General features: G+C 37.0%; 2 protein-coding genes across 2 annotated transcripts; both read right to left on the bottom strand.

Moving 5' to 3' along the window:
* Positions 1-47: 47 nt before the first annotated feature.
* On the bottom strand, positions 48-2,450 carry LOC105393992 (pyrimidodiazepine synthase). The gene is made up of 5 exons (XM_038116389.2): positions 2,120-2,450; positions 1,627-1,794; positions 1,178-1,335; positions 628-870; positions 48-231 (listed from the first exon to the last, which is right to left on the bottom strand). The coding sequence occupies exons 1-5, from the start codon at positions 2,244-2,246 to the stop codon at positions 97-99; spliced, it is 831 nt and encodes a 276-aa protein (XP_037972317.2). The 5' UTR covers positions 2,247-2,450; the 3' UTR covers positions 48-96.
* A 530-nt stretch (positions 2,451-2,980) lies between these two features.
* LOC105393991 (pyrimidodiazepine synthase) lies at positions 2,981-7,791 on the bottom strand. Its single transcript, XM_038116402.2, has 6 exons — positions 7,693-7,791; positions 7,472-7,530; positions 7,003-7,170; positions 6,371-6,528; positions 3,641-3,886; positions 2,981-3,256 (listed from the first exon to the last, which is right to left on the bottom strand). The coding sequence occupies exons 2-6, from the start codon at positions 7,494-7,496 to the stop codon at positions 3,086-3,088; spliced, it is 768 nt and encodes a 255-aa protein (XP_037972330.1). The 5' UTR covers positions 7,497-7,530; positions 7,693-7,791; the 3' UTR covers positions 2,981-3,085.
* Positions 7,792-20,739: the final 12,948 nt, after the last annotated feature.

Genomic DNA, 20,739 nt, shown 5'->3' with positions numbered 1-20,739 from the left:
TGGAATGCTATCGAAAAATAAGGAGTTGATTATAAAAAATGCTCGCATTATAAAATGATTAAATATATTTACATAGCGTAACCGTAGTTTAAATATCTAGGCTTCCAGCAATAAGTCGTAGTTAGGTTCGCCGCCAGTCTTGTATGGTTCCAGAAATTTGAACAAAACTTCGTCTTCAATCAGATATTGCTTCACGACAGGATCTTGCTTCAAATTCTGCAAATACTCCAACTGTAAAAGAAAAGTAATTAGGTATGACGTAATTACTATGCTGATAACTTATTGTGACAGCACCAGATTTTGTATGCCAACATCCAGTACGTGCATCAGTTAATGATAATGATTTGCAGATACTATGCTGAAATAGCCAACTATCTACGCAACGTAAGAACTATTGATCATGCCGTGCCATTAGTTGATGACCTGTAGTATAAGTTAGGCAATTGTGTACCTACCTATTAGAGATTGAAACCCGGCTTGCAATCTCTATTACCTATGCTATTATTATTGACTGTAGTTAATATGTGATCTGAAATACATAGAGCTATGAAATAGCATTCAAATGCTATTAGTCCTCTCATTTCAGTCCTGTCTTGTCTTCATCAAGATTCAAAATCCAAAACTCACCAATAACTTAAACTTCCCCGCGTCGATCTGAACCCTAGACTCCACCTTCTGATACGGCAGCACCCGCTCGAACCACGGCCAGATCATGTAGTCCACGAACCCTGGCTGGTCCCCTCCGAAGAACCGTGTGCCGCGAGACTGAAGTTGTTCTTGCAAGAAGTGCAGCGCCTTGTGGTACGCCGCGACGGTTTCCTCTGTGATCGACTCGGGGAACTTGATCAGCTTTATGAAGAGGCCTTGGATCTGAAATGTAATGGTATGTTATTGTTATTTATTGTTAGCAATATCTTGGATTGTATGTACTTACCTACTACTAGATGTAAAGGCTATCCGTGGATATCATGTGATCTTTTAAAATTGAATTTTATATAACACTAAAAGGGAAATTGTATTTATACATAAATAGTAGGTATTGTCATAGTCACCTACTGCGTGCCAGTGGTAGTTGACGTCCTCAGCGACTAAGCTAAATTACTCGGTAGGTACCTATACCCTATACAGCAGCTATAGCTATACAGATGTATAAGATTTGTTATTTCAGATTACTAACCGGGGTGCACGCTTCAACAATGATCTTGTCTAGAGCCCGTTGCACAGGGTCCTTGGGCAGCAAGGGACGTTGAGGGTACACTTCGTCGAGGTACTCCACTGTGACCAAACTCTCGTAGATCGACAGACCTTCCTTGATCTCTAGGGATGGCACTTTACCTGTGAAAAGAGGTACTTAAGTAATAATTACATGATGAGGAGGTATAGCTTCTAGGCATGATGTGTTCTTGTGTGAGGTACCTGTCTAGAGGTTTACTTCGAATTATCCAGCTTGTCTATCTGTAATGGGATATCCAACCCACTTGGTCGTGGTGTTTCATACTATGTACCTACCTAAGAACTAAAAGTGTAAACAGTTCAGTAAATCAGCCCTATGCATTCCACACTCAAGTTCCGCATTTCGCTTTACTTTCTCAGGTGTGAAACTGACGGTAACAGTTGTGTACTAACCGAAAGCGCTTTTGCTGGTGAGCCACTCTGGTTTCTCGAACAGGTTGATGTTGACGACCTCATAGTCGATGTCTTTAGCATTCAGAGCTAGCACGGTGCGCTGCGCGAAGGGGCAGTACCGCATGTTGTACAGACGAAGCTTGCCATTGTACGGAGGAAGAGGGTCGCCTGGAATTCAGAAACAAGCATTTTCGGTCAGAAATAGAACGAAGAAGAATTAAAACGAATGGTTAGCTATTCGCTGTGGTTAAGTAGTTCGCATAACTGACACTAGATGGCGCCACTGAGTTGTTATTGTGGTTAGTTAACTTAACCTTGTTTATTAATTGTCATGTTGGTTAAATTAACTTTACTTCTTCAAAAATACTTTATGAGTAGTAGACAAGGTTTAAACTACCTCAGTCAACTAGCTAAGTATACATAAGTTTGAACTTTTAGTACTTAAGTAAGGACAAATTAATAATATTTCTTATTATTGTATGGATAAACTTACCCTTCCTAAGGTGTTTCGTATTAAACTTGATTCCTCTTGTAGACATGGTTCTATACTGAGCTTCAGTCTTATTTAACACTTGTCCAACCGATCTTACCGGTTTTAGTGATGTTACTAACAGCCTCATATTGTTAAGAGTAAATCTTATCTACCCACTTCACTACGCGATCGTAAATACTTAGTGCAATAAATTGATAAGAAACATTTTACACTATGAATATTTTTGTTTTCTCGATACGGTTTTTACCAAGACAATAATAATGAAATCGATTCCAATATAAATAACCTCAAAGTAGCTCGATGGCCTTGGTCATACCTATGTTGTCAATTTCATTGGCGATTGGACGTACTTACTTGTGTTATACTTACTTATTATATTATCGGAATGGCTTATTTGGGAATGATTCATTCAATGTACCTAACAACTTATCATGCAATTAATTATCTACCATGAAGAGTTATGCGAAGTCATTTGGTAAATAGTGTAAAATGTTATCAAATCTTATTTTTACAGACTCGTAAATAGATAGGTACCTATGTCTAATGATATTGTAATCTTTAAAGATAACGATTACCACGTTTGGAAAACGAACTCCCTACTTATATATAAAAATACAATCAGCTATAATAAAACAAAACCGCAAAACTATCCGGTTATAAAACATACAGGATAGATGTACACATATATACATCGATATAAGTTACAAACCTACATAGTATCCTTTATTTAAAACTATGTACCGGTACTTAGTTTTAATGTAAGTATTTATATTAACGACAAGGTGCTTTACATCCCTAATACTTTCAACTCCGCTTCTAGATACCTACTAACAAACTAAAGACTGAAAAACAAAACACACATTTCACAATGTAATTGTACTTTTATTGCATTCAAAATTCACATGCTTGTAGTAAACTTCATACATATATATAAATAAAAATAGGGCGGTGTAAATTATATTGCATCTATTCCTTCTTCTTCCTGGGGCGGAAGCAGCAGACTTCAGCACTGGAGTCTAGCATGTTGTAGTTGGGGTCTCCCTTGACGCGGGACTCTGTGAACTTGGCGTGCATGTCGGCAGACAGGTAGTAGGTCTTCACAGCTGGCACCTGCTTCATCGACTCCATGTAGGTCAGCTGGAAAAGAGGTTTTGGTTAGGGATTTGACAAAAGTATTGCATATCGAGTTTACTCAATAGCAAAACCCAGCTCATAATATATTTGGGGGATTAGGCCCTGTATACTATACCTATTTTTTCAAATGGCGTTAGTTCTGGGTACATAGCGCTTTAAAAAGCTGCAGCCTACATGAATCGACCAGCAATGAGACCCGTCCTGGTTGAGATTTGCATGTGTGATGGAGGGTACTCAATTAGTTCAATGAATAATGTGATGTGTTAATTTAATGGCACGTATGTACTTTGATAAAGTTTGAGTTTAATGTAGTTAGGAATATATTTTGCACCATCATCGTGCGTCAGATAAACATAACTTCTATTATGCCTTAAAAGACATACTTACCAGAATATCATATTTGGACTTGTCAATAGCATACTCGCTTTTCCCGAGTAGCGGTAAAGCCTCAAACCGTTCTAGGAAGGGCCACAGAGTGTAGTCGACCAGCCCAGCTTGGTCTCCATGCAGGAACTTGGTGCCTCGGGTCTCCAGCTCCTTCTGGAGTAGTTCAAGACCCTTGTGGTAGTTCTCCAGATGAGACGGCTGCAAGGCTTGCGCGTTGAATGCTGCTGTGTAGTAAGCTGATTGGGCCTGCAGATTAGAGTAGAATAACGTAAATTAAAGGTAAATCTTCTTATAAAAAATAATAATAGAACTAGACTTTAATAGTAAAATAGGCTTTATCTGCTATCATGGGTTCTATGACATTGCATAATTTATGTCTATGCTTTATCAGTATATTTGTCAGCATGACAATATAATTTGATAAGCAAGCATCACTGTTTGATATTCTCTTGAGATTATGATATAAAAGTACCAGTCAACTATTTATTTTAAATGATAACTGCTATGATACAAATATAGTAAAATGTATTACATAGTATGTCTGCCAACTGTCAATAGATCTCTACTAGCTCCTTCTGCCTAGCCTTTTCCTTATTTAGGGTTGGCTTTGTGACATCATTTTACCCTAGCCTCTGTCATATCCTCATTCACTCCACACTGTCTTCTTTCACACAATCTCTATTCTCTATTCTCATAGGGGGTGAAGTTCCTGTACGTGGCTCTCTCGAGTGGAACCTTTGTACATATCCCCTTGATTTCAGCTCAGCCAGCCTAGCTCCCGAGTAAACTGGAGTAGCAGGCCTGGGTGTTGTAATAGCTGAGGTAGGCGCTCTGTTGGTCCAAGAATAGATAATCTTGTTTCTGTAGTAGGTGGACAAGCTAACAGAATATGTTCAACCGTCTCATCTACTTCCTTACATGTCCTACATAAGGGACTAGTTGAGTTACCTATGGTATATAAGTGTTTATTCACGCAACAATGTCCTGTTATTAATCCTACCATTAATGATATATTACTACGGGACAGGTTGAGTAAGTAGCGTGTAAGTTTATGGTTGTGTGATACAATAAACGCTTTAGTTTGTCTGCAATCTACACGATTTTTCCACTCCTGATTGTGTTCAGATAGTGTTTTATCGGTGAGAACTTGCCTTATTGCCTTTGATGACAAACTAATAAATGGTTCTGGCCCTATTGGTAGGGTATTTGATCCCATTCTTGCTAGTCGGTCAGCCTCGCAATTTCCTATGTTGTCGTTATGACTTTTAATCCACTGTACTGTTACATTATTTGAAATGCTTAGGTTTTCCAGTGTTCTGTGACATTCTAAAATTAATTTAGATTTTGTTACAGTTCTGCCTAAGGCACCTAAAATAGCCATACTGTCTGTGTAGAAGCAGATATTGCTATTTTTTGTGTCTTTTATTTGTGTAGCTCCGTCAAGTAGGCTGGCAGCTTCTGCCTGAAAAACAGTAGCTTTGTTCCCGAAGCTGACAGAGTATTGTAAATTAAGTTCCGGGCAGAAGACACCTCCACCGCTGCCCTTCTTGTTCTTGGCTCCGTCAATGTAGATATTGATGTCGTAATTGTTTTCGTCTGATGTGCCACACTGATCTCGCTGGATAGTGTAGCTTCTGTTGAAGATAAACGTCTTTATAGTAGTGTCGCTGCATTCAGTGGACCCGGGAGCCGACAACTTGGCAATGTCAAGTATGCGACTGTGTCCCTGTGCAGTAGTATTCGTTGACCATAGTCCCATGTTACTTAGCCTTATCGCCGCCGCTTTAGCTTCCTGCTTGATGATAATATCGAGTGGTGGAAGTCCTAGAATTATTTCTAGGGCGGCTGTTGGGGTTGACTTCATACATCCAGTGATTGAAACGCATGCAAGCCTTTGAAACTGTCGTAGTTTGTTTTTCACAGTAATGAGGTTCGATCTTTGCCACCAAACCACTGCTCCATATGTTATTATAGGTCTGACCACCGCTGTGTACAACCATTTACACAGCTTTGGCTTGAGTCCCCATTTGGATCCAACAAGTTTCCTAGTTTGGTATAGGGATATTGTTGCTTTACTTAGGGTTTTCTCCACATGTTTAGACCAGCTTAGGCGGTGGTCTAGCCATATGCCGAGATACTTTACCTCATTTGTTAACTTTAAGGTTGTATTAAAAAGTTTAGGTAGCTTTAAATTACCTATCTTAGTCTTTTTGGTAAATAGAACCATTTCCGTTTTGGTTGGGTTCACTGACAATTCATGTTTGTGACACCATTCCTCTATGATGTTCAGTGCAAGTTGCATCCTTTCACATAAGGTATTTACAAACAGACCGCCAATGAGAATCGTAACGTCATCGGCGTAGGCTATTGTTGTAAAACCTTTATTATTTAGATCGCAAAGTAGATCATTCACAACTAAAACCCACAGCAATGGAGATAACACTCCAATGGAGATAACTTTCTCTTTCACACAATCAAGCCACATCTTTCTTGGTCTTCCTCTCTTACTATATCCCATTCCACGGAGAAAGACATCTGATACAAACAAAAATTCCCTTATTCGAATGTAATAAGTGTTCTGTCAGATGTCTTTCCCCGTGGAATGGGATATAGCAATGCCCATATTCTTTTGCATTAGTTATGCAATCTTTTTTCTATCTTTTCCATCATCAGAAAATCAATTAACAAAAATATGTAAGTATACAAAAAAATTTTTAATAGATGACTCACAGCACTAAAGTTCTCGACAATAAGTTTGTCCTGGGCCCGGCGCAGCGGGTCGGCGGCCTGCAGCGGCACCTCCGGGTACTTCTCGTCTAAGTACACGTTGATCACGTTGCTGTCAAAGATGCCCTTGCCTTGCTCATACTCCAGCGCTGGTACTGCACCTGTGTATTACAGGATGTATGTACATTAGTGGATGAACTATGAATAATATCCTGTTTCAGGCTATACATATTTTATAATAATAATCTATATTATTGTGTTAGGTATATTCTGTTAGATAATATAAGTATAAGAAATAAATTAATAGGCTGATTAGACAGTGAAAGGTTCTGAACAGATCCTAAGAATGTATCAAAATATTACTGGTTTATGTACTTGTTGTTATAACTTATGAACCTATTAAGTTCCATAAAATTGTATCCTGTCAACATCCAAACAGATGAAATCAATATGAGTCATATAAATCATAAAATCCTTGTCATTATTTTCCTGTTATAATGACAAATGCTTAGAATTTAAGGTAAATGAATATTAAACAGACCTTACATTATGAATACTTATTTGAGAGTTCTATACCCTCTAGAACAGTATACAGGTAAATTTAATACCTATTATGGAAATTATTCTAAACTTACCCCTAGGGCTGAAGTTGAAGATCCACTCGGGCTTCTGGTCAAGGTTGATGAAGACCAGGTCATAGGGAATGTTCTTAGCATTCAGTACCAGCACACTGCGCTCAGCGTACGGACAGAATCTCATGGCAAAGAGCCGGAGCTTTCCACCAAATGGGGGCAGAGCATCGCCTGCAGAATGTATGGTAAAGTTATTTTATTCAGAATGTATGGTAAAATTATTTTATTTTAGCAAAACTTACAACACAAGTTATAGTTACTCATGGTAGCACAAGTATATCCAGGATATATAATTTCTACTTTAATAAGTATTTGAAATACTAATATATACGTAATTGTAATTTGTAACACACGCCATTCCTATGTTTATTTGCCCATTTAAGTATCCAATACCGTTACCAGTGCCGATATGATCCCGGCTGAAAGATTGACATCGATCTTAAAGTCCGAGTTTAGAGAATGTGAGACTCACCAGTTTGCAGATGTTTCTCGGACATCTTGCTTAGTTCCTTTAATAATAAACGAGGAAACCTGTTAAAGTTTTAAAAATAATGTAAGATAATGGCGAAGTAAGCCAATGTAAATTGAAATGCAGGTTATACATGTAATAATTACTTGTAGATTAATTAACTATGGAAAAGTCATACATATCATAGCAATTACTCATAAAATAATAATTAAATAGATACTTACTAATTCAGCAGCGGAATAAAGGAGGAAAACCCACAAAAAACGATAAAAAGGACTGTTCACCGGGCCCTCCGATTGACAAATGACAATTAAAAATAAAAACTTGCTTGACATTGACACTTTCAGCACACGTATTATTTTTTATCTGTGGTGGTGATACTGGTGATATATGGACTTTTTGGCGGGCTTTTGAAAAGAGTAGGCGCGATTTTACAAAAGTTTTTCGAAAATTATTAAAACTTAGTTAAACACTGTAAATTAATACTGTAATATATTGTAATTAACTTGTATATACTTGGTGTATAAAATGGAGGAGCCTCCGGGGGCTGGGTCCCCTGGGGGTGGAGATCGAGCTTCCCCGCCCAATCTGAAGAGGGGCCGGGACAATGATGAGGAAGAGTCTCTGCAATCCACAAGGGACTATTCCGACATGTACATACCCTATACAAAACCTAACTACAAGAGAGTGTTTCCAGACGTGAGTACCGGCAGCGGCAGCGGTGAGTACCTCGTATTTGTAGAAAGCACGAAGGCGGGCGAGCGGCTCGGGAACAAGAATCCCCTGATGTTGGCCACATTATTTCGGAATGAAATTAAAGGAGTCACAAACATAAAGCGAATCAACGCAAGCAAAATAGGAGTGACCTTCTCTCAGACAAACACTGCTAACAATTTTCTGAAAAACGAGAGTTTCCTTCAGAAATATGAAATGAAGGCGTTCATTCCAGCCAGGTCTGTGGAGAAAATCGGCGTTTTAAGATTTGTACCCACAAACATAAGCAATGAGGAACTTTTTAGGAAATTACAGTCGTCATTAGAAATAGTGGCAGTACGGCGCTTTACGCGCAAGGTAAATGGTGAAGTTAAGCCATTTAATTCTGTGAGTGTGACATTTTTGGCAAATTCGTTGCCCGAAGCTGTCTACCTGGACATCTTCAGGTTCCAGGTACATGAGTATGTAGCACCGTTGTTGCAGTGCTTCAAGTGCTTCAAATTCAATCACGGAGCTAAAATATGTAAGTCGGCTCAACGGTGCTCCATATGTGCCGGGGACCATCATTATTTAGAATGTAAGAATGAAGCTGTCAAATGTATCAACTGTAGCGGAGAGCACCTGGCCATTTCAAGGGACTGCCCCATAAAACAAACTAAAATTCATGAATTAAAAAATAAAACATATGCTTCGGCGATGAAAAATAACAAAAATGACAACATTTTTCAAAATTATGGGAAGGACTTTCCAGCACCACGTGCCAGAAATCCTAAGTATGCCTCTTCCATGAAAGCACCAGCAGCTGCAACACCAGCAGCTAAAACAATACTTAAAACTAATGAAAATATAACAGAAAAGTCTAAGGTACACGAAAGGGAGACTATTCAGAATAAAACAAAAACAATTTTAAGTAACGAAAATTTAATAAATGAAATTTTATCCAATGAAATTGTACTGAAGGGATTGGTTGCCGCGTTGGTGGCCATTGGCAATGGTGGTAGGACGATAACAACAACAGTAATAAAAGAAATTTTAACAAAAACACTAAAAAATGAATAAAGATTTTATTAGAATATCACAATATAATATAGAGGGCGCTATGAACAAAAAACCATTGTTTATAAAATATTTATATGACAACGACATTGATATTTGTCTATTAAATGAGACCTGGCTTAGAGATAAAAATACTTTTAATATACCCAGCTACAACTTCGTCTACCAAAACGGTAAGGACGGACGATGTGGTGTAGGTATATTAGTAAAAAACCATTTAAAATATACAGTTTCTCCCACACCCTTTTATGAATTCTTGCAAACCACGGCTATAATCTTATCAACTAATGCTGGTAATCTGACATTATTATGCGCATACAGTCCACCTACTAATAACAACCAGCGTAGGTTTCAAGGAAGAAGATTAAAGCAAATTTTAAATGATTTACCTAAACCTATTATGCTATCAGGCGACCTTAATGCACATCATGTTGCCTTTGGTTGCCTTTCCACTAACTCCAGAGGTAGTGAGATATACAATATTATAGATGAATACGACTTATGTATTCTAAATACTGGAACTCCAACCACAGTAGGTAGCCCTAATAAAAATCCCTCAGCAATAGATATATCCTGCATAAGTCCATCCTTAGCTTCACTCTGCCACTGGAGAGTTCATGATGACTCCATGGGCAGCTATCACTTTCCCACTATTATTGATATACAGACTTCAGTACATAAATATGAAATAGGTAGACCCATTGATCGTTTTGTGTACAGCAAAGCTGACTGGCTGAAGTTCTTATCTGAAACAGAACATAAATTGGGAGACTTAGTAATAAATAATTCTTGTCCTCTTGAAAGTTACAATGAATTTTGCAATAAATTAAACGAAATCAAAGAAATTTGTATACCTAAATTTAAGAAAACTACACAATTTATATTAAAAAAGCCTGTTCCCTGGTGGGATACTGAATGTAGTGAGGCCGTCCAAAAAAGTAAAGAGGCCTTAAATTTGTACAGATCAAACTCTTCAATAGATTCTTACATTCAATATAAAAAACTAGACGCATTAAAAAAGAAATTACTAGCAGAAAAAAAGAAAAATGGATGGAGTAAGTTATGTGAGTCATTCAATAGATATACACCAGTCAGTACAATTTGGAATTATATAAGAAGATTTAATCGTGTAGCCTTACCCAAAACACCCAAAAATGATGAGTGGATCCCCTCTTTTCTGGATAAATATGCACCTCAATCTCCTCCTGAGAAACAAATAGATGAAGCTTCATTAAATAAATACTTTTATAGAAATAATTATGATAGTAATGATTTTCTCTCTCAGCCATTCTCCTTCAATGAGTTCTTAGCAGCAATAAAAACACGGAAAGATACTTCTCCTGGCCTAGATGATATTCCATACAAACTTATTCGCCACATGCACATAACTGCACAGAAAACTTTATTAAACATTTTTAATTTGCTTTGGATATCTAATTCTATCCCTGACACATGGAAAACACAATGTGTAATACCAATTTTAAAGCAAGATAAACCAGAAAACGATTTTAATTCCTACAGACCAATCGCACTTTCTTCATGCGTAGGTAAACTATTTGAATTTATGCTTAAAACAAGATTAGATCATTTTGTAGAAACAAATAAAATATTACCTGAACAACAATTTGGATTTCGAAAGGGGCGTAGTGCTGCAGAAAGTTTCACTTCTCTTGTAGAAGACATTAAGAATTCCTTTCATGGTCACTCAGCAACTGTTTGTGCATTTCTTGATGTCCAAGGTGCCTTCGATAATGTTAATCCATCTGTACTAATACAAATCCTGTCCGAAATAGGCATTCCAGGTCATATCTGTAAATGGATATTTAATTTTTTATATAACAGGACAATGTATGTCAAATTTAATAATAATATACATGGACCAGGACATGTGTACAAAGGGACAATGCAAGGGGCCACAATTTCCCCTCTCTTGTATAACATATATACCTCACAAATCAATAAATACTTAACCCTAACAAATGTAAAATTTTTGCAGTTTGCCGATGATTTGTTAATATACACTGTAAATAGAAATGTAAATATAGCTGTAAATAACTTAAATGATGCCCTTGAACAGGTCCATTCTTTCTATTTTGGAAAACTCAAGTTGAACATAAGTCCTAATAAAAGTGGAGTCATGCTATTTAGTAAAAAACATACCATATGTAACTCTAGAGTTATTTATAATAATTGTCCATTACCATGGTTAGAAGATAAGAAATTTTTAGGGATATGGTTGGATCAAAGACTAACATTTCAACCTCATATTAATTATATAATTAAAAATGCTTGTAAAGGACTCAATATATTGAAATCTCTTGCTGGAGTTCATTGGGGATCTGACCCAAAGATATTATCAATGTTATACAAAAGCATAGTTCGTAGTCACTTTGACTACAGCTCATTAGCTTATATGAATGCAAATATTACTACCTTAAAGAAATTGGATATCATACAAAATAAAGCATTAAGAATAATTTCTGGTGCTATGTGCTCCACCCCCATTAATGCTATGCAATGTGAAACCTGCATTCCCCCTCTGCATTTCAGAAGATTTCAAATAGCTGAACGCTTTTGCCTTAAGATAATAGCATCAGATAATAGTTGTGTCTTAAATAGAATTCTTCCAACTCAACATAATATTTCATTTAATAGCTTGGGCCCATATTTAAATAGATCTCAATTATTATTGGGTAATATCCCAGAATTACTTCGTACCATAATTCACTTAAAGTCTATTACTGTAAATATGTACAAAGACTCTTTATGGCCATTTTACAGACATGGCTATAATATTCATTTTAATAGTATTATTGTAAATAAACAAAATTTTAATAGTCAGGCTGAGCTACTGCAATTTTTAGATACTAATAACTTGTATTCTCTGTATACCGATGGGTCTAAGTCAGCAGATAGAGTAACGTCAGCATTTTATGATCCTCAAAATAAATCTACCAAATGTTTTAAGTTGGACAGTAAATGTAGCATTTTTACAGCTGAAAGCTATGCCATTTATCAAGCTCTTTTGTATGTTAAAAATATTATATTTAAAAACTTTATTATTTTCTCAGATTCCTTAAGTGTTTTAACTGCATTAAAAAATAATTGTTCTAAATATTCTGTAAATTATTTAGTAATTAATATTAAGAATGTAATTAACGATTTGTACAACACTGGTAAAACTATTGAGTTTGTATGGGTACCATCTCATAGAGGATTCACTGGAAATGAGATAGTTGACCAAGCAACCAGAAATGAACACAATGAAGATCACTCCACAGACCTAAAGATTCCTTTTACTGACTACCACTCTCAACTGAAGCACAAAATGAAATTACTGTGGCATGATTATTGGAAAGAGACGAGCAAAGAAAAGGGAAGATGGTATGCTGATATCCAAGGAAGCCCGCCCGCCCAACCTTGGTACCACCGCAATAAAACAGCTGATTGTCGGAAATTCATTACCACCATAAATAGAATGAGATTTGGCCATTGCCAGACCCGGACTCACCTGAAGAGATTAAACTTAGTTCAAGATTCGAAATGCACTTTTTGTGAAGAAGATAACGCTGATTTAAATCACATCGTATTTAACTGTCAAAGTTTTGGTGTTCACAGACTGATACTCGTGACTGAACTACAAAGTGTTTGTGATGATGATGAAGTACCTACACGCCTCCAAGATCTTTTGGCTGACCAGAAGTTTTATGCACCGCTATATAAATACATCATAAATACAATAAACAAACTGTGAAGTGAAGTGAACTAACAAGTGTTGGCTCAAAAGGACACGTATCCAGGGCCGTTAAACCTAATATAAAAAAAAAAAAAATGGTGATATATGTAGACTGTATGGTAGCCGATATTATTCCGAGGAATTATCTGTCTGCTACTTCCGCTTCCGGTGAAATCTTCATTGTTCCCTTTTTTTTGTATTCACTTGCTAGCCGTTAATTGGTCGAGGATCGGCTGAGGATACTATCTCACCACTGTACTCGTTAGGTGTAATCGAGCCATTATTCTAGTGCTAGGAGTTAAGTAATTAACTATAGCCATCCTCATAGTCCTATGTCCCAAACAGCAAACGTTCCTCCCTCCTAGATACCTATAATCGAGGTCTCTTTAAAGCACCAGATTTGACCATAACTAATTTCAGTGAAACAAACCTCCAGTCTCCTCGTTACTGTTAGATTACGACAGCTAGTTTTCAGGCTATAAAGAATAGTTCATGATTTGTAGTAGGTAAGTACGTAATAGTAGGTACACATACGTTTTTGATAAATTGTTAAAAATAATTCCTATAAGAACATGTTGATTTTAAAATGAAACAGGGAATAACGTATTAGCAACTTTATTCAGGGTAGGAAACATAACCAACAACAGTGAAACAATAATAACACACAATTATTCATTATATCTAGCTATTTATGTAAGTTTTTATAAATATGTGGTTACCAAAATGTTAAAAATAATTCCCACAAGAAAATGTTGATTTTAAAACGAAACAGGGAATAACGTATTAGCAACTTTATTAAGGGTAGGAAACATAACCAACCACGGTGAAACAATAATAAAACACAATTTAATTATTCACTATATCTAGCTATTTATGTAAGTTATTATAAATATGTGGTTACCATACAAATTACATGACCAAAATACACCAATTTACAAGAACTTGAAAACAGAGTACATAAAACGTTTTGCTATCGTTTTAACCAAAGCATAAGTAATTTAATTAACAAATAACAATCGGGTGTACTTATCTTAATGAGGTGTTCACTCGTCGGCTGCTGTCACAAAAGTGGGAGAGGCCTTACGCCTGCGGTCGTATTTATAGGGCACGTGGTGGATGTGATGACCACGAGTGAAAACCTCCAAAACAATAAAATTATCGCTTTTACAATTTATAATAAATCTTTAGATATTTAAACATTAATTTTAAAGTAATTATTTTGAATAAATATGATTGAGGAATGAAATTCAAAGTATAAAGGATAATAATCGTCACTGACTATGTTTACTTCACAATGATTACCAAAAATCGTTTTACAGCTATAACCAGTAGTTGTTTTGAAATATTTATAAAATCTTTAAACAATAATTATCTTCATTAATGCATGCATTTTATATTATGTATAACAACTCGTCCATCCTGACTATTATTTGCGTCCCTGCAAATTACATGTATAATTAATCACAGAAGTTATGCAAAATTTCCTAAAATATTATAATAATGTTAATTCATATTGTTTCTTTATCTTATCTCACACATAGTTATAAGTTCAATTATAATCTACACTTATCCTTTAAGTATGGACGTCATTTTTTCTTAACACCAGTGCGGACGTGGAGCCTCACAGGCTCCTATATGCATACACTTTTTTTTTGAGAATTTGATATAAGATTACTTTAAAACTGATTGGATATTGAATTTAAAGGATTTAGCAATATAATAACGTGCTTATGTAATCAAATATTATTTAAAAAAATATAGAAATGTGAAAAATTCAAACTTATGGCACTTTTAAGTCCTAATTTACTGAGGCTACATTTTCTGGTATTAAAAACAGTCAAACTTATTACTATAACAAAATTTGTCTTATTTTCTTAAAATATAATACATAAGTAACCGAAAACACAAAACACCTGCTTCAGGTAACTATTATATAAAATATTGACCACAGTCTAATAGCGCCAATTTATTGGCAGTCAATGCACAGAGGTCTAGAACACTTGGAGACACACAGGCAACACAAACATAGGTATTCATCCTATGTTTTTTCGCGGGACAGATTCTACATGCTCTTGTGGACCCTTGACTGGTTTCTTGATCCTGGACACCTTCTGTGACCATAATTATCATCACCTAAAACTCGATTCATTAGTCAACCTCAGTTCTCTTGGCAATCGTCTATTTATATCACGTCTTTGCACATGAGGCACTACATGCACACGTGCTAGTTTTTTTAGAAATTACCTTTACCTTTAGAAGTACCAGCATAACTTATTTTTCACATTTTGAAAAAAAATTCTAAAAAAAACATAATCGCTCATACAAAATATATTGTATGGCAACAATGGACGTGTAGCCTGACAGGCTCCAGTCAATTTTTTGATGGTCATACTCACGTGATATTCACCGGACGACTCAACCTCCTTCCTCATTGGTAATTTGGCAACTAAAACAAAAGCTACTGAGCCGCTCAATCGCGGGGAGCGGGGGGAAATAGGCAAAACTATGAAAACGTAAACATTAGGTAGCCTGTGAGACTCCACGTCCATACTTAAAGGTTATGCACTATTTTAATACAGCATACTCAAATGATACCTCATAATAATATATACATTAAACATTAATATAATTATTATGAATGAAGTCCTGTGTTATACATAATGGTCCAGAGATCAATCACCAATTAGGTGGCCCATAAATCAATCAGTATACCTAGGTAGTTCAAAAATCAATCACCAATTTGGGTTGCCCAGATGTCAATCACCAAATTGGTGGCCCAGAGATCAATCACCAAATAGGTGGCCCAATAATCACTCACCAAATAGGTGGCCCAAAGATACATCACCAAGCAGGTGGCCCAGAGATCAATCAATCACTAAGAAGGTGGCCCAGAGATGATATATCACCAAGTGAGTATACCAGTCGTCATGCAGACGGCCCGGAGATGGGATACCTTAGAGTGCACACGGATCAGATAGGTACCAGTTGTATTTTACCTCTGAAAATAAAATGATTGTTTATTATATTTGTATTTTTATTTGCCACTAACAGACTAAATCCACAACACGTATCTGACAAAATGTGGGGGAATAGTCATCATTTATTTGATAATTTGATTAACCTTCTAATAAATCTATCAAATCCTCTGTACTATCAATGCTGGAGTCACTAGACGAGTCTTCTTTCTCAGAAACATCCATAAATTTTCTCAACACATCTGAGGCAACTACGGCTGTGAACTTTTTATATCCCTTGACACCCTTTAGTGCTACGATTACATATCTGTCATTACCCAAACATTTTTTTATTTTGTAGGGCCCGCTAAATTTCTCTTTCAGCTTTTTCCGAGCGTCTTTGGTCGCACATTCTGATTTGTTCCACAGAACTAGGTCATTCACTTTGTATATGGTTGGGTTTTTCCTCTTACTGTCGAAAGTTTTCTTCATTCTCTCTGCTGTCTTTTCAATGTTTTGTTTAGCTTCTTTCTGAACTGCTTCTGCTGTCTCCTCTGAGTCTTTCTCATTTTCGCCCATGCCTTGAAGAAGACTGCGCTTGGCTTTGAACATTAGCCTATAGGCTGGAAAACCTGTGGTGGAATTGATAGTGTTATTGATCCCCCATGTAACATTGATGATACAGGTATCCCAGTCCTTTTCTTCTGCGGTGCTCTTGTTAATGGCTTCGATGAGTGTTCTGTTGAACCTCTCAACTTGGCCATTGGATCTAGGTGAAGCTACCGAATTTTGGATATGCTGAATTTGTTTGTTGTTGCAGTAATCCCTAAAAGTTTTACTTGTAAATGCGGTTCCACGATCAGAGACTATTCGCTTGGGATATCCGAACATACTAAATATTTTTTCTAAATTCGATATGACCTCAGCTGATTTAGTAGTCCTGCATGGCTCCGCCCAAACAAATTTCGTAAAAGAGTCTACTATCACGAACAGATATGAGTTACCTTTTCTACTCTTGCAAAAGGGTCCCACATGATCGATATGGATGGTGTGTAAAGGTTCATCCACCTTCTCGATAGGGTGCAGCCTATCTTCATATTGTCCCCTTTTATATGCGCAATCCAGGCAACTATTCACGTATTTTCGGATAAATTTGGTCATCTTCGGGAACCAGAATTGTTCTTTAATGATGGTCTCACACCGTTTGAGACCAGGATGTCCAATGTCATCGTGGTACTTTCGCATTATGTACCACCTTCCTGACTTCGGCACTGCTAGCCGTAACTGATTATTGGCTATCTTCTTGTAGAGCCTGTTGTCTTTTATCACGTAGTCATTCCGGAGTTCTTTATCATCTTTGTCGATTTCTAATTTATCACGAATAACCCTTAGTTTCGAATCCTGATTTTGTGTGCAGACGATCCAGTCCAAGAGATCTAACACGAAAATCTCTGTAATATTTGTGCTACTATCCGTGTCCAGAGGAACACGACTAAGAGCGTCTACATGTTTATGAGCTGTACCCGGCCTATGCTCAACATGAAAATTATACTCTTGAATGCTGAGCCACCATCTGGCTATTCTTGGTAGAAGGTCTCGTTTTTCAAAAGTTTCCCTGACTGCAGAACAGTCAGTCACCACCTTGAACTCAATGCCCGCTAGATAAATCCTGAATCGTTTAAGTGATTCTACCACTGCTAGCGTCTCGAGTTCGTAGGAGTGATATACGGACTCTTCCTTAGAGGTCTTACGGCTAAAATAAGCGACGGGTCTCAATTCATTTCCATGCCGTTGTAAAAGTATCCCTGCTAAACCCTTGCTAGAAGCGTCTGTATGAACTTCAGTCTCAGCAGAGTGGTCATACAATGCAAGCAGTGGTCTAGTGGTCAAAATGGTTTTGAGTTTTCGGAAGGCATTCTGTTGTTCGCTATTCCATAACCACGGTTGATTTTTCTTCAAAAGTTTGTAAAGGTCGCTTGCAATAAGGGCATAGCCTCGCACAAACTTTCTGAAATAGCTGGTAAGTCCTAGAAACATCCTTAACTCATGCACATTTTGAGGTTCTTTAAAGTTACTGACTGCCTCGGTTTTCTTCATTCCGGGTCGTATGCCGCCATTTGTTATCTCATAGCCTAAATATTCAATGTTAGTTTGCAAAAATTTACATTTGTCCAAGTTCAATGTTAGTTTTGATTCTTTGATAATGTCGAGTACCATTTTGAGTGTTTTTAATCCCTCTTCTTCCGTCGTGGATGCAATCAAAAGATCGTCCATATACGGAAGGACTTTATCAAATCGCAGGTCACCTAGGATCCTATCCATCAGACGCTGGTATACGCTAGGAGAGTTAGCGAGACCGAAAGGCATCCTCAGAAACTCGTAGTGGCCCTCGGGGGTGATAAATCCTGTTTTTGGGATTGATTGTTCCTCCAGCGGAATCTGATAGAACCCTTGTGACATGTCTAAGCTAGTGAAATATTTTTTTCCACACAACTTCTCAATCTGCTCTTCGATTATTGGCAATGGGTACTTGTCTTTGACAGTAATACTGTTAAGTTTTCTATAATCTACACAAAGCCTGTAATCACCATTTTTCTTCTTAACTAATACAATGGGACTGCAATAAGGGGAACTTGACTCTCGTATAATGTTGTTTTCCAAAAGATCGTTAATTTTATCCCTGACAATAGCCTTCTCTGGAAGAGACAGGCGATACGGCCGGTAACATACCGGATTGTCTGAGTTTAAATTAATTTTCATTTCAATTTTGTCCGTACAACCTAAGTCGGAGGTACTTGAAGAAAAACAGCCCGAATATTCTATCAGTAAGTCATTTAGTTTTTCCTTGATAGTGGGGTTATCAGAGTTACATTGAATTTTCTGAACATCTACTGCAAAAACATCCTCCATAGAAACATTTAAATCATATTGCAATGAAGGACAGCTTTCTGGATATTCAAAGTCAATATCGCCTCTTGCCAATAATTCACCTTGATTGAGAAGTAATGCATCAGAAGAATCATTGCTAATGCATAATACACCTGACTGACCGTTTAGTAATGTCGATGAGATTTGGAAATTGCGCACCGTACAATGACGAGTGCGGCCTTCTACAAATATATCCTGTGAACGATCTGCACTAGGCATAATCACGCGTACAGGTGCAGTAGAGTGAGGAGGTATTACCACATCGCTTGAACAATGAATAGGGACACGCTTTTCGGGGAAATGTATGTCTTCTATTGCTAAGATATCGAACACGGGTTCCACTATCTCTTGTTTGGCTTTCTGTATAGAAAGGTTTGTGCCATGGATGACGATCTGAAGCCGAGGATCATTGATTATTGGTTGACCTATAATGATTTGAGCTTTCTCAAGAGGAAAATCTGCTATGACCAAATCGGTTTCGATAGGGATATCATTAATAGTCATCTGTACACGATGAAAACCCTTGGCATGCGTAACATTACCCGTGAATCCGCGTATGAGTGACGTGCTTGGTAAAAGTGGGATACCTAACATGTGACTGATCTCTGGACGAGCAACATTTATCTTAGCACCTGAGTCAAGATATCCCAAAAGTTTTATTCCATTGACATTGACTTCCGTATAGTATGTGTCATTTACCTCGGCAGAAATCAGATTGATGCTGGTTGATGAGTTGTTTGCACCAGTGTCAGGTTTGACCAGCCTAGACCAGCAATCTTCAGATTTATGGCCAATCTTTCCACAATGGGTACAAGAAGGTCGATTTGAATTTTTAGGGCAACGCCTTACTGTATGACCCGTCTCATTGCATAGAAAACACGTTACAGTTTTCTTAGGATCTCTTGCATGAACTTCGTTCGGATCCCTAGGCCTCACGACAGGACTAACTCTTGGACGAAATGATTGAGGCTTGAACTTGCTTTCTTCCATAACCGCCAGAAAATTGGAGTAAAGCTCCGAGGAAGTTTTGTAATTCCCTGCTCTAGCCGGGGCCTTCATATGCATTGGTAAGCCGTCAATTATACAAGCCACCGCCTTTTCCGCGGTTATTTCCAGCTTAGTTAGCATTGCATTCTTTTGGTAGAAATATTGGGCCATAGACTCGTTAAAAGATTTCTTCCGGGCTAACATGTCTCTTAAATACTCAGGGTAGTCGATTGAGCAAGGGAACGCTCTAATCAACTCCTCTTTCCATTGTGGCCAAGTTAAATCATAACTAGTTAGGGAAGAATGCCACAGCTTGGCCATGCCACTCAAACGGGACTGCATATAATAGCTTTTGATGTTATCGGACCATGTTGTGTTACAATGTCCTAAAACCTTCAGAGTAGGTACCCCGCAGTTTTATGTATGATATACTTATACTCATTGTAATCATGTAATAATCATATTGGTTGAGAAAATAATCATACAAGAAAATCAAAATCGTAACTAATTGTGGTTAATAATTTTTTTGCTGCGATTCCAAAAAAAATACGTAAAATAGTCCATAAACAAAGATTTTACACATGATAATCATGATATTGGAAGTTAAGTTTAAATGGTACATTACATGGACCAATTATATACACATTACACATGGGAGGCTAAAATAGTACGTCAAATGTGTAAAATGTACGCTGATGGCAACACTGAGGGAGTGTTTTCACAGGTTCACAGAGTATTTTGATTTTTAGTTTGAATGCGTTCAAAAGCCCCTAATTTCATATTTTAACGTTTACAAAGTTAAGTTTTTGTGAATAATAAGTAAAATATGGCATGAGTGATGACTTTAACCTAGTGTTTAATAAGTATTTTAATTAATATTTTACTAACATTGAAAA

The sequence above is a fragment of the Plutella xylostella genome, chromosome 29 (genome assembly GCF_932276165.1).
Source record: "Plutella xylostella chromosome 29, ilPluXylo3.1, whole genome shotgun sequence".
Classification (NCBI taxonomy): domain Eukaryota; kingdom Metazoa; phylum Arthropoda; class Insecta; order Lepidoptera; family Plutellidae; genus Plutella; species Plutella xylostella.
This window is presented reverse-complemented; position numbering and strand designations above follow the sequence as displayed.